Here is a 14,414-nt window from a genome sequence, read left to right as displayed (position 1 = left end):
TGAAGCGGTCCTGGGCCGCTGCTAGGTCGACTCATCCTTAAATGAGTATCTGGTGCGATGCGTAAAGATCACCACGAGGAAGATAAAGCGCCGGCTTTCATAGGTGGCCACTAACAGCACTTTCCCCAACAGTCGGTCAATGATGTCGTGTCTTTGTACGTCTGTGACGGGGAGCGGTGGCGCAGCGGTTAGCGCTCTACGCCAAAAACCCGGCGACTCCCGGTGATGATTATATCTGAACCAGCCCTTCATAGCGGCTCGATAACAGCACTCGCCCAAACAATCTGTTGAGGCTATACGGGCGGATCTTTGTAATTGTTCTCTGTGCCTTTTTTTGGTCTGTACGTGTGTGTCTATTTTCGTTTATTTCCGTCCTGCCCACTATTATCTTAATATTTAACACCACGACTTGCTAAAACCACATAACACCACCACAAAAATAAGAATTAAAATCGCCACATCATCATCCCACCCCCGAACTCCACCACTACCACCACCACTCCCTACCATCAAAGACAAAGATCCCCCGTGTAGCCTTAACAGACTGTTGGGGCAATTGCTGTTCGTGACCAGCACCTATGAAGGCCGGCACGGCTCACGAGGAGATGGGTGACCAGCACCACGCGCGACCGCCTTTGTGTCTCCCGTGGCGATCTTTCCACATCTCACCGGGAATAAATTTGAGGCCAAGTGGATCTAGGAGAGGCTCAGGACCGGTTCACATATTCGCAAATGTTTGTTTATCGTGAGCGGGAATCAAACTCGGGTCGCCATCACCACAATAACCATCACCACCAACGCCACCACCATCAACCCCCCCAACTAACTTCAGCATCGCTACCACCAGCACCAAAATGATCATCTCTTCCATCAACCACAATAACCACCACCACCACTAACTTCTACTATCTCAACCATCACCCCCATCACCACCACCACGCCTGCCATACGCCTCCCGGCAGCCGCTCCTCTCCGCCAGACCTCCAGATTTGTAAAAAAAAAACTTCTTTCGGGGTCCCGGGGGGATGATGGGGGGAGGGGTGGAACCAGCCCCCCCCCCCCGAGTCGGAGTGATTGTTCACGCAGCAGCTGTCGAGAATCAAACAACCGCTCCCGAAGGATGGTACCCCCTTCCTCACGCCTTACCCCCTCCACGCCTTACCCCCTCGACACTTCCACCCCCACTCCCCTCCCCACAAACCTCCCACCCCCAACCCCCCCCCCCAACTCGCCCCCAAACGGCCCAGCCCGCCACGTACCCCAGCAGCTCCTCGCTCTATTAGCGCTGACAGCTGATCAATCGCGTGATAACTCGCGAACATCAATAATGCGCGCGGCTCAACAATGTGGCCATCATCCACCATCCGTCTTAATAACGCACGGGAGAGAGGGAGGGAGGGAGAAGGGAGATTGGGAGGAGGGAGGGAGTAGATGGGCAGGGGGGGGGGGCAGGAGGAGTAGGGGCTAATTCGCGAGTGCACGCGGGGTGGTGCTGGTGGTGGTGGTGGTGTTTAACGCGCGCTCTCTCTCTCGTCACGCACGCGCACGCGTGTACACGCGCACGCATGTACACGCGTGTTGTGTGTGTGTGGACAGGGGAGTGGTGGCGTAGCGGTTAGCGCGCTACGCTGCGCTACTAACCCGGCGACCCGAGTTCGATTCCCGCTCACGGCAAACACCGGTGACGATTATCTGAATTGGTCATGGGCCTCCCCTAGGTCGACTCGGCCTCAAATGAGAACCTGGTGCGCTGTTGTAAACCAAATCACTGGGGAGACGAAGGCGGCCGAGCGTGGTGTTGGCCACCCACCCTCTCGTGTGCCGTGCCGGCCTTCATAGGTGCTTCTCAACAGCACTTGCCCCAACAGTCTGTTAAGGCTATACGGGGGATCTTTGTCTGTGTGTGTGTACACACGCGCACACGCGCACACGCGATCCCCCCGTGCACCCCGCAGGCTCTCACGACAACCACCGACATCACAACAATTAGAATTACAGCCACAAATGACGATCATCGACACCACTACCATCATCATCCTAATCTTCACCGCTGTCTGTGAGCACACACGCCAACAACAACAACCGCCATTCGCCACTAAGTGGCGGTGACGTCACCACGACGCTTGTGCCAGGCCATGTGCACCTTGAGGCCACGTGAAGTGTCGAACGCCCGCTGGCAGGAGGTCACGGGGCAGACCCACGTGCCACGGGTCGACTGACCGAGATGACACACGCACACACACACGCGCACACACACACACGCACACACACACGCGCACACACACACGCGCACACACACACGCACACACACGCACACACACACACGCACACACACGCACACACACACGCACACACACGCACACACGCGCACACACGCACAAACACACGCACACACACACGCACACACACGCACACACACGCACACACACACGCACACACACGCACGCACACACGCGCACACACACACACGCACAAACACACGCACACACACACACGCACACACGCGCACACGCACACACACACGCACACACACACGCACACACACCACACACGCACACACACACACGCACACACCACACACACGCACACACACACACGCACACACACACACACGCGCGCGCACGCACATGCAGACGCGTCGTCTAGCTGCGCACACGTGTGCACAAAGACAAAGGTCCCCCCTCCTCCGTATAGCCCTCAACAGTCTGTTGGGGCAAGTGCTCTGAGCGATCTCCCGATTAAGGTCGGAACGGAAGACGAAAGGGTGGAGCCAGCTCCACGCCCGCCCGCCCGCCCGACCGCCTTTGGGGCCGTCCATAAATGACGTCACGCGATTTTGGACGATTTTAGACCCCCCCCCCCGCGTCACAAAAAGTCAGACCCCCCCCCCTCAAATATGACGTCACAAAGCTCTGCTCCCCCCCCAAAAAACACATGCTTCAAATCGCTTTAAGCTATTGTCATTGTAGTGCGTATTTAATGTGGCGCTGCACTCTGATGTTGTTGGAGAAAACATTTATTAAAAAGTCTATTTAATTAAGTAGAACGTGTTGTCTATATTTATTTAAAGTTGCGCATTTTGATGTGACGTCACATTTCTCAAACCCCCGCCCCCCCTCGTCACACATCGTCACAAATGTCTGACCCCCCTCCCCCCACCCTAGGTGCGTGACGTCATTTATGGACGGCCCCTGTTACCATCACCATCGTCTCTTGGGCCACCGAGCTCTCGCAATCGTGACCTCGCTCGGGTGAAGAAACGCCTCCGACTCTTATCCATCGGCGCCATCAAGAGTGCCGTTTGTTACTGGCCGCTTTGCGCCCGTGCCTTGGCTCTTGACGTATCTGTCGGTCATCTCAGTCGGTCAACCCAGTGGCCTGTCCCGGGTCTGTCCCCGTGACCTCCATGCCAGCAGCGAGCGAGGCCGTCGCTATTTCTTTCTTCGCTATTTTTTTCTTTCTTGGACTTTCTTGGATTTTCTGTTTGCACATAGTCGCTTTAAGATGTTTTCTTGTTCATGTTTTTGTTTTCTGTGTGTTGCGGTTGCACCCGATTCAAGAGCCGAATGGCTCACAGGGCTATACCTAATAAATGAAACTTGAAAACTTCTTGGTTCTTTCGGTAAAGTCACGTAGAAGGGAAGTAATAAAATAATAAAAATAAAACATAATAAAATAATTCTCACGACGTTTCGGCCACAACACAAGCAGCCGTCCTCAGGTGAAAACCAGGTCTGTCGAGGCGTTGTGGCCGAAACGTCGTGAGAATAATTTTATTATGTTTTTATTTTATTATTTTATTACTTCCCTTCTACGTGACTTTACCGAAAGAACCAAGAAGATGAATCCCTGCAGTCACGAAAGCTTTAAATCGAAATGAAACTTGAAACTTGAAATTTCGCGTGCCCTTCGGAGTGCACCTAGCCTGGCGCAAGTGGCGTGATGACGTCACCAAGTGGCGAATGGGCGACTCGTTGTCGTTGTTGTACCTGTGCTTGCGTCCCCGCTTGCATATCTCGCTCTCTCTCTCTCTCTCACCTGCGTGTCCAGGTGAGCGCACCTGGCGGACGAGACGCAGAGGCACCGCGAGCATCTCCCTACTTCTAGATTTGAAGCTTTCGTGACTGCAAGGATTCATATTCTTAGGTTTTTTCGGTAAAGTCACGTAGGTAAAACATTAAAATTAATAAAAGTAAAATAAAATAAAAATCACGACGTTTCGGAGGCAACACAAGCTTCCGTCTTCAGGTGGAACCGTCACAGCCACGACAGCTGTATCAAGTAAATGAGCATTTTAATTTTAATGTTTTACCTACGTGACTTTACCAAAAAAACCTAAGAATACATCTCCCTACTCTTCTGCATCCTCCTTACCGCGTCACGGAGGTGGGGCAGGCTCCAAATCGCGTCACGTGACGGGCTAATTAACATAATCTATCACCCCCCCCCCCCAAGAAAACACCCCTCCCCTCCCTCCCCCGTTCCACCCCCCTCCGACTCATCCCACTTCCCACTCACCCTCCCCCCTCCACCTCCCCCCCACCCACCCCTACCCATCCCTCCAACTCATCCATAGAATCGACTCAAGTTTGACGACGCCTTGCTCGGTATCCCCGTAGCGGGGGTGGGTGGGGGGGGGCTTCAACTGTGCGAGGGGGAATATTGAATTGGTTGCGTCTCGGGCCTCTGCGTGTAATAGAGGACTCTGGCGAAGGGCCGTTGCCCGGAACGTCGTACACCCCGTGCATTGTTCTCCATTGAAAGCCACGGCCGTTTGTCCTCCTATGCGTCCACGCGGTTTGTAGGACATGGCGACAACAGCTGAGCGGGGGGGGGGGGCGGTCGGTTTGGCATGGCTGTGAGCTCTCTAACCCCCCCATGCCCCCCCTCCCATGCCCCATCCCCATTATTCCCACTGGCATGCTGCCCCGTACCCACACATAATACCCCCCCCCCCCCCACAACAACAACAATGAGGCCCAGGGTGTCCTCCCCGCGTCAAAAAACAGCTCAAAACAAACACGCGCCGCGGGTTTCGACGCGATTAATTAATTATTCACGCCGCCTCGTTAATTATTCACGAGGCTAAATGAGCAGACGAGCGGAATTGCATTGTTATAAATTATTTATTTACAGCTATTTACTTTCGTTAAACAGGATATGATACACAACATATATTGCGGATAACATTGGACGATTACGACGACGCACGAGCGCTCGCGCGGCTGTGTGGTGCTGCGGCTCCCATCTCGTCCGTGGTGTCGTCTCGGGGGAGCGGTGGCGCAGTGGTTAGCGCGCTGCGCTTCGAAACCCGGGAAACCCGAAGGTGGGGGTCCCCTCCCCCGTAGCCCCCCACCCCCTCCCCCAACAGCGTGCGGTGTGTAAACATCAACACGTGGGGAGACAAAGGCGGCCGAGGGTGGTGCTGGTCCCCACACCAACCGCTCCTCGTGTGCCGTGTCGGCCTCCTTTATAAGTGCTCGCTAACAGCACTTGCCCCAACAGTCTGTGTAGGATATCTGGGGGACCTTTGTCTTTTTTCCCTCTCCCCCTCGTCTTATGAAACTCCCTTTAGCGTATTAAAGTCATATCATTATCATCATCGGAGATAACATCATTATTATTGTCGTTGTCATTACTGTCATTATTATTATTGAGCATCAATATTTAACGTAAATATATAGTTTATGTGAATGATATAGATGTGGACTCTGACGCACGCGTGACCGGTTCGGGAGTCGAACCTCTAGGCCCCGTGTCTGGGCGGCAGTGTGACGCGCGCGCGAAAATCGATCACCCCACCCACCCCACCCACACCACCCACCCCACCCACCCCATCTACACCACCCACACCACCCACACCCTCGTACTCACGGCACTCTGTCCCAACAGTCCGGTGAGGCTACACGGTGGTGTGTGTGTAGGCGGGGAGGCGAGTGGGTATCTGTGTCTGTGTTGTCTCAAACCCAACGAGGGGATTTGATGGTAACGGGCAGGGCGCCCACAATGACCCCCATTCTTGACCCAGTAACAAACAACAACGAAAAAAACACCGCACCCACACGGACTCCGAAGACTCGGTTCGAACACGAGGGCCCTGCTACTAATTGCGATGTCTCTTGGCCAATACCACTCACAGTGCGTAGGTTTTGTAGCCGCGGAAGAGAAACCGGACAACTCGGAGGAAACTCGCGCAAGCACGGGGGGGGGGGGGGGGTTGAGGGAGAGAGACTACAAAATCCACAGCAGGAAAAGCGGCACCCGAAGTGGGAATCGAACTTGGGCTCTCCGTGGTACCCGCCTGAGCGTTCCACCCCCCACGAAGCCGCCACGCTTCGCACGCCACGGGAATCTGGAAGCGGCGCTCACCACTCCCAAGTCCTCGTCTCAAGCGGCACGTTCGCTTGCTCTGGCTGCAGTTTTCAGCCGAGGGGACATCCACACCGCTGAGTGGCGGCTGTCCCTGGGCGATGCAATGTGGTACGCGGCGAGTGTCCATTTCGTCTGCCGGTGGCCGGGAGATGTTTTGTTATAGGTGGGTGGTTGGGTGGTGGAGGAGGTAGGTGGTAGGGTGGGTGGATGAGTGGGTAGTTGGGTGGGTGGTGGGGGAGGTAGGTGGTAGGGGGGTGGTTGGATGGGTGGGTGGTAAGGGAGGTAGGTGATAGGGTGGGTGGGTGGTTGGGCGGGCAGTTGGTGCGTCGTGGGTTGGGCAGGTGGTTAGTGGACTAGGTGGGTAGGTGGTAGGGTGGTTGGATGGGTTGTTGGGGGGCTGGCTGGTTGGTGGACTAGGTGGGTAGGTGGTAGGGTGGTTGGATGGGTAGTTGGGTAGTTGGTTGGTGGGTGGAGAGAAGTGAGAGTTGATTGTGGACTCGGAAACCTTTGTCAGATTTATAGCCCCGAGGTCACGTGGGCGTCTTATGATCCATTATCATCACCACCAACACTGTTATTATCATCATCGTTAATATCATAACCATCATGATCACCATCAATGGGAATTACCTCGATTACCATAATCATCACCACTATCATGACCTCATCATCATCATCACCATCATCATCATGAAGTGTCGTGCGTGCAAGAACCCATCATCATCACCGCCACCATCACCGCCACCATCAACGTGCTCATCCCTCCACGGTCAAACCACGTGAGCGCCTCTTTGTGACGATGCACACACAGAGCGGTCGTCCAAGTGACGGACAAACAGACGGACAAGACTGGTCCCCGTCGTGGTAACGTGGAGTGTCCACGGTTGTTCCTGACATCGAGAGACGCAGTTAGGAGCGGCGTCGCATCTTCGGGGGTGTTAAGAGAAAAGTTTCTGACTTTTTTTGCCGACCGCGGGAAGACAGAAGCGAGGACTTCGCGATGATATCGGCTTAGTTGTTGTTGTTGCTGCTGTTGCTTATCGATGTGTGTGTTGTTGTTGTTCGTTACGATTCCGCTTGGGTGCTTTCTGGAAGGATTCGCGTGTTGCTGGTGATGTCTCCTGCGACGTTTAAGTCTCGTCACGGCGAACACAACGAGTGCGCAACGAACACGGGGAGGGAGAGCTAGCGAGCAAGAGAGATAGCGAGAGAGATAGTGAGAGAGCGAGCGAGAGAGCGAGATTCCAGAATGAGTCAACAACATGTGAAACAGTGCCGCAGTGGAGAGATAAACAGGCAAAGACACGGTTAGGTAAGAGAGGGAAGTTGAGTAGCATCAAGCGTGGGAACGTGTGAAACCTATTTTTCCCACTGCAGACCGAGCCGCAACAGAACCGTGCCGAGCCAGGCCGGTGCCGCTGACGTTGCACGCAATGAACGAGTAATTAGTCGCGCTCCCGGTCCTGGTTTGGCCCCGAGTCAGATTCAGATATCTTCTTGCCAGGCCAGCGTATATCATGGTTTGGTTCCGGCTCGGCACCAGTGGAAAAACAAACAAACCCCACCCGTACTGGAAGGGTCCCGCGCTGGCTCGGGTTCGGATGTGCCAGTGGGAAAAACAACCCCCACCCGTACCGTGAGGGGCCCGGGTTGGCTCGGTTCGGATGTGCCAGTGGAAAAAATAAAAACTATCCGTACCGTGAGGGTCCCGCGCTGGCACGGCTCGGATGTGCCAGTGGAGAAAAAGAAGTTTCTGCCGTGGCCTATGGTGAGACACAAAGTCGTCCTCTCGGTACCCGCAAGGTTCAGCAAAGAGACGTGGTAACAGAGGAGTTCAGAGAGCCGGGTTCTGACCTGAGCGCTGGATATTGTATCGTCTTTGTCCAGAACGTGTTTTTGTAACTGTTTTAATCATGATGGTGATGATGGTGGTAACGACGATGATGACGGTGATGTTGATGGTGATGACCATAGTGATGATGATTGTGGTGCTGGTGAAGATAACGATAATGACGGCGTTGATGTGGTGATGGTGATGATGATGATGTGATGGTGGTGGTAGTGAAGATCAGGAAGATGATGGTGATGTGGTCAAGGTGGTGGTCGTGACGATGATGATGATGGTTGCGATGATTAAAGTCGCGTGATACAGCAGGCAAGAGAGATGGCGGGTGACAGGAGATGTGGCAGAGAGGGCGGAAGATCGGAGACGGAGTGGAGATTCAGAACAGGTAGAGCAGAGAGACCGGGTATAGAGTGGAGATCGAGGAAATAGATGAGTGGAGACGTAGCAGATCGAGACGAGGATAGATTGGAGATGTAGGTGATAGTTGAGAGGAGTGGAGTTTTCGGGAGATCGAGGAGAAATATCTATAACAGTGATTTTTGTTTTGTTTGTTGAATATGAATGTGTCGTTAAACCCGCCACCACCCGACACAGCCAATTAGTAAGGTTTGTCACGTGAACAGAAACGTGCCAATTCGTTACTCGTACAGCACACACACCGGCGTGTTGGAGTGTAAAGGTTTTTCTGTGTCGGGTGGTGGTGGGTGTCACGACACATTTTTATTAACGCGATCTAACCCCAAACCCCCACTCCCTCGCTCCCCTTTATTATGGTAAACATTGGTGGCGAAAGCCTCCTCCTCCTGCTGCGGCTGCTCCTACTGCTGCTGATGCTGCTGCTGCGTTAAACAGAGGCGAGAGATGTTGAGAGAGATTGGGGCGCGTTCACATCTGAGCCCAAAACGACCGGTCGATCTATTCGTGCTCTCGCGGCGAAACCCCCCCACCACCCCCAATCATAATCGATTATGATAACCAGACTTAAATAATCGATTAATTACTCCGATTTAAATCATCGATCAATTCAAACGCGGCACCATCGCACGCACGCGCACACATCCGTCGCAACTCAAATCTACACAAATAATTGCTCAAATAAATTATCACAAAAAAAAATGCACCCAAAAAAATGTAACAGACACGGCAATATGTTTAAAAATATATATATATACCACAACGTAACTAAATAATTAAACGATGAAAAAGAAAAGGCACGATGAATTACAATAAATTAAGGAGCCGATCGTTAAATACGTGGATGACTAAGATATAGGGAGGGATACCGGGGGAGGGGGGGTCGAGGGGGGAGGATTTGGGGGGGGGGGCCCACAGATTTTACCCGGAATCGAACATTGGCCGCAGAAGTGGCCATCAATCATCCCTCGGTGTTCGGAGAAGGAAGGTTGTCTAACGATCCACACCCAGACACGCGGAGAGAGTAGGGGAGATAGACACGCAAACGAGCGGGGGGGGGGGGGGCACAGGCATTCATAGACAGACACTCACACGGCCAAGCGAGCCGGCTCGCCTGTCAAGACAATGACCACATTCTCCCGATTATAAGACGCATCCGGAAAGTAAGACGCAGTATGTCCCAGGTGTCAATAAAGTTATACAGATCTGGTTTCACACACACACACAGAGCTGTCGGATTATAAGACAGCCAGACAGACAGATATATACTGCGACAGCCCGTCGACCAGCCAGACAATTTTAAAGACAGCCAAGGCAGAGACACTTACGCAGACAGCCATCGTGAAAGAGAGAGAGAGACAGGGAGATACACAACACACAGCCGACCGGTCAGCTAGCCAGATAGAGACTCACACAGCCAGATAGACACTCAGATAGATAGACAGGCACTCACTCTGACAGCCAGATAGACACTGACAGCCAGACAGACACCCACTCTGATAGCCACATAGGGGCGTGGACAGACAGACAGGCAAGTTCCAATTGTACCACGTCCTGAGTCTTCTCTCCAACCACCACCACCACCACCAACCACCACCAACCACCACCACCATCAACCACCACAATGTCCACCACGAGTCTCCAAAACAAACGCGCCAGCAAAACGTCTTCCATCCCCTCCCTCCCTTCCTCCCTCCCCTCCCTCCCACGCTCGCTCGTCGTGTCTCCCACTTCCTTCAGTCCGCTCTCGTGTCCTCACTCATCGTCATCATCATCAACATCACCGTCCTGCTCCTGCTGATGATGATGCTGCTGCTGCTGATGATGCTGATGAAGCTGCTGCTGCTGCTTGACTCCCACCTCGCTCTCCGTCACGGCGGCGGCGGGCGCGGATTTCAAAACGTCTACTCCATTCATCTCCCCGGCAGCTCTCTCCTTCTCATCCTCACCGACAGCCCCTTCGACATCATCATCATCAGCACCACCACCCACCGCTGCAGCATTCGCATCGTCAGCTGCTGGCGCCACCGCTCCAGTCTTAGCCGCCGGCGATTCAACAACAGCACCGCCCTCGGGGCCTCCGTCGTCATCGTCGTCGTCGTCGTCATCGTCGTCGTCGTCATCGTCGTCGTCATCGTCATCCCCATCATCGCCACCATCGCATCGCTGCACGTGCCTGGCGTCGTTCCCGCGTCGCTCGCTGCTGCCGCCGCTGCTGCTGCTGCTGCGGCTGCCGCACGCTCGGTGCTGAATGAGGAATCCGAGGGGCTGAGTGACCGGGAAGAAGGAGAGGCGAGGGGGGCAGCCGCCGCCCCCCCCAATCACCGGGACCCCCCCACTGCCACCACCACCGCCACCGCCACCACCCCCGATCTTGCACGGCGACTCGTAGTCGCGACGTCTGCGTTGCGGGGGGCGATCGGCCAACAGACTCTCCACGCTGAACGGGTTCGCTCTGAGCGTCGTCTTCGTGTCGTCAGACTCCCCCTGTTGCTGCTGCTGCTGCTGATGATGCTGATGCTGCTGATGAGGATGTTGAAGCTGCTGCTGGTGGTGGTGATGGTGGTTATGGTGGAGGAGGTGATGGTTGTGATGGTTGTGGTTGTGATGGTTGTTTAGCTGCTGCTGCTGCTGGTGTTGTTGGTGTTGTTCCTGCTGCTGCTGCTGCTGGTGGTGATGTTGCTGATGGAGCTGGTGATGTTGCTGCTGCTGCTGCTGATGGTGATGATGATGATGTTGTAGATCGGACGGTTGCGTAGCGCCCACGCTCTCCCGACCTCCCCCGGTTCCTCCAACCACTCCAGACCCCAAGTCCCTGCTCCCACCCGCCGATCCACCAGCACCACCAGCACCATCCACCTCCTCATCCCGCGCAACCTTCACCGAACCCTCATCATCACCACCACCACCACCAACCTTGACAGCGCCCTGCAGGAACGCGTGCGTAAACGACACGGGACCGCCTCCGCCACCGCTACTCCCACTGTCTCCACAGCCGCCCTGCATGGACGAGCTGGAATCGCTCTCGTCACCGGACACGGACAACGGCCCTTGTCTCAGCCCCCCGACTCCTCCTAAACCACCACCACCACCACCACCACCGCCGCCTCCTCCTCCGGCCGCCGCCGCCGCCGCTGCCGCAGCTGCCTTGAGCCCTCGGCGTTCGAGCTTTCGCTTCTTCCTTTCGAGCCTCTCGCGCTCCCGGCGGGCGATGTCGGCTGGGTCCATGGGTTCGCCGCTGCACGTGAGCGGGTGCGCGTTGTGCGCCGGCCTTCCTGGGCCCTTCTTCGTGTTCTCTTTCTTGCGCCACTTGGCACGCCGGTTCTGGAACCAAACCTGCAGGGGGGGGGGACGGGGACGGCGGAGTTCATGGGCGCGGTGGCGATTCGCGTTTGCCCGAGGGCGCTATCGCCCCGGAAAGGTCGCAACGGAGCTGAAGGCGAGCGAGTTAATGGTTCACGCGATTCTTGAACAAAAAAAACGTAACATATATACACAGTGTCTCTGTGTGTGTATGTGTCTGTGTGTGTCTGTGTGTGTGTATGTGTCTGTGTGTGTCTGTGTGTGTGTCTGTGTGTGTGTGAGGTAGTGGGGAGCGGTAGTGTAGCGGTTAGCGCGCTGTGCTATGAACCCGGCGACCCGGGTTTGATTCCCGCTCACGGCCAACACCAGTGACGATTATTTAAACCGGTCCTGGGCCTCTCCTAGGTCGACTCAGCCTGAAATGAGTACCTAGTGCGGTGTGTAAACATCGCCACTGGGGAGACAAAGGCGGTCGGGCGTGGTGCTGGCCACCCATCCCCTCGTGTACAGTTCCGGTAAATGGCCCACGCGATTATTGAAAAAAAAACGTAACATGCTTGTGATTTGACCACGGATACAAGCATCCTTACCACCACCACCACCACCACACTCCAAAAACACAGAACAACATTAATGAGTAGAGAAGGCCTTTAAGAAAAAAAAGCGTCTTAAGGCGGGATTTATATAAACCGAGGAATCAGAGTAGGACGGTCGAGGATGAGGATGGAGGAGGATGATGGTAACGATCACAACAACAACGGTCAGTTGCGATAACGCTGACCAGATGAACTCCATCTGTACCTTACAGATGAACTCCAACTTACATATGACCTACATCTCTACCTTGCAGATTAACTCAATCTGCACCTTACAGATTAACTCCATCTGCACCTTGCAGATATATACTCAAACTCTACCGAGCCTGTGAAGACCAGATGTAACGCAAGGACTAAACATCGAGGGTTCGTTGCCGATGGAGTTGGACGGCCTTGAGGCGTTGCGAGATGCAAACATGGACGAGCGAGGGGAGGCAGCAGCAGCCAACATTTGCCCGAGATCCGCGGTGCTCTACGTATGAAGGCGTTACCGACTCATCGACGAGTTGTTTGTACGCGAGTGCGGTGGTGGAGGGTAGGAAGGGTGGATGGATGTGGCAGTCATTGGGAGAGGAACGGAGAGCGAGAGAGAGGAACTTAGAGCGCTAAATAGAGAAAGAGAGAGTGCAGTGGAATGAGAGAGGCACGAAGGGGGGATGAGAGAGATGGAATGAGGGATGGAGGGAGAGAGAGAGAGATGGGGGGATGTGGAGGTGTGCAGAGGGGGAGGTAGTGAGAGGACGGGTGGGTGGGGGTTAAATAGAGAGGGTGGGCATTAGAGAGATGGAGTTATGAAAGGAGAGAGTAGGAGGACAGAGGGAGCTGCATCTAAACGTGTGGGGGACTCACCTACACCGACTCACACTCACATTGACTCACACTCACACCGACTCACGCTCACCCCGACTCACGCTCACCTCAACTCAAACACGTGGGAGGGTTAGAGTCAGGGTTAGGGATCAATGTTGTCTGTGTCTTTGTAGCAATATGTGTGTGTGGAGCGGTAGTGTAGCGGTAAGCGCTACACTGCGCTACGAACCCGGCGACCCGAGTTCGATTCCCGCTTACGGCCACCAACAACCTAGTTACGAATATCTTAACTGGTTTTGGGCCTCCTCTAGGTCGACTCAGCCTCAAATGAGTACCTGGTGCGGTGTGTAAACATCACCACTAGGGAGACAAAGGCGGCCGGGCGTGGTGCTGGCCACCCATCCCCTCGTGTACAGTTCCGGTAAATGGCCCACGCGATTATTGAAAAAAAAACGTAACATGCTTGTGATTTGACCACGGATACAAGCATCCTTACCACCACCACCACCACCACACTCCAAAAACACAGAACAACATTAATGAGTAGAGAAGGCCTTTAAGAAAAAAAAGCGTCTTAAGGCGGGATTTATATAAACCGAGGAATCAGAGTAGGACGGTCGAGGATGAGGATGGAGGAGGATGATGGTAACGATCACAACAACAACGGTCAGTTGCGATAACGCTGACCAGATGAACTCCATCTGTACCTTACAGATGAACTCCAACTTACATATGACCTACATCTCTACCTTGCAGATTAACTCAATCTGCACCTTACAGATTAACTCCATCTGCACCTTGCAGATATATACTCAAACTCTACCGAGCCTGTGAAGACCAGATGTAACGCAAGGACTAAACATCGAGGGTTCGTTGCCGATGGAGTTGGACGGCCTTGAGGCGTTGCGAGATGCAAACATGGACGAGCGAGGGGAGGCAGCAGCAGCCAACATTTGCCCGAGATCCGCGGTGCTCTACGTATGAAGGCGTTACCGACTCATCGACGAGTTGTTTGTACGCGAGTGCGGTGGTGGAGGGTAGGAAGGGTGGATGGATGTGGCAGTCATTGGGAG

The 14,414-nt window shown here is 54.3% G+C and overlaps 1 protein-coding gene across 1 annotated transcript in view; it reads right to left on the bottom strand.

The window, feature by feature from the left end:
- Positions 1-2,642: 2,642 nt before the first annotated feature.
- Positions 2,643-14,414, bottom strand: part of LOC133347864 (homeobox protein unc-4 homolog) — a 48,981-nt gene continuing 37,209 nt past the window's right edge. Inside the window, exons 3-5 of the mRNA XM_061560577.1 lie at positions 11,753-11,968; positions 10,809-10,900; positions 2,643-2,646 (exon numbers count right to left, since the gene is read on the bottom strand). Coding sequence (XP_061416561.1) covers positions 2,643-2,646; positions 10,809-10,900; positions 11,753-11,968 — 312 coding nt within the window. The remainder of the gene's footprint in view (positions 2,647-10,808; positions 10,901-11,752; positions 11,969-14,414) is intronic.

Source organism: Lethenteron reissneri, chromosome 3, assembly GCF_015708825.2.
Source record: "Lethenteron reissneri isolate LAM-NWPU_2019-01 chromosome 3, ASM1570882v1, whole genome shotgun sequence".
NCBI lineage: Eukaryota > Metazoa > Chordata > Hyperoartia > Petromyzontiformes > Petromyzontidae > Lethenteron > Lethenteron reissneri.
Note: the sequence above shows the minus strand (reverse complement) of the source record. Positions and strands in the feature narration are given on the sequence as shown.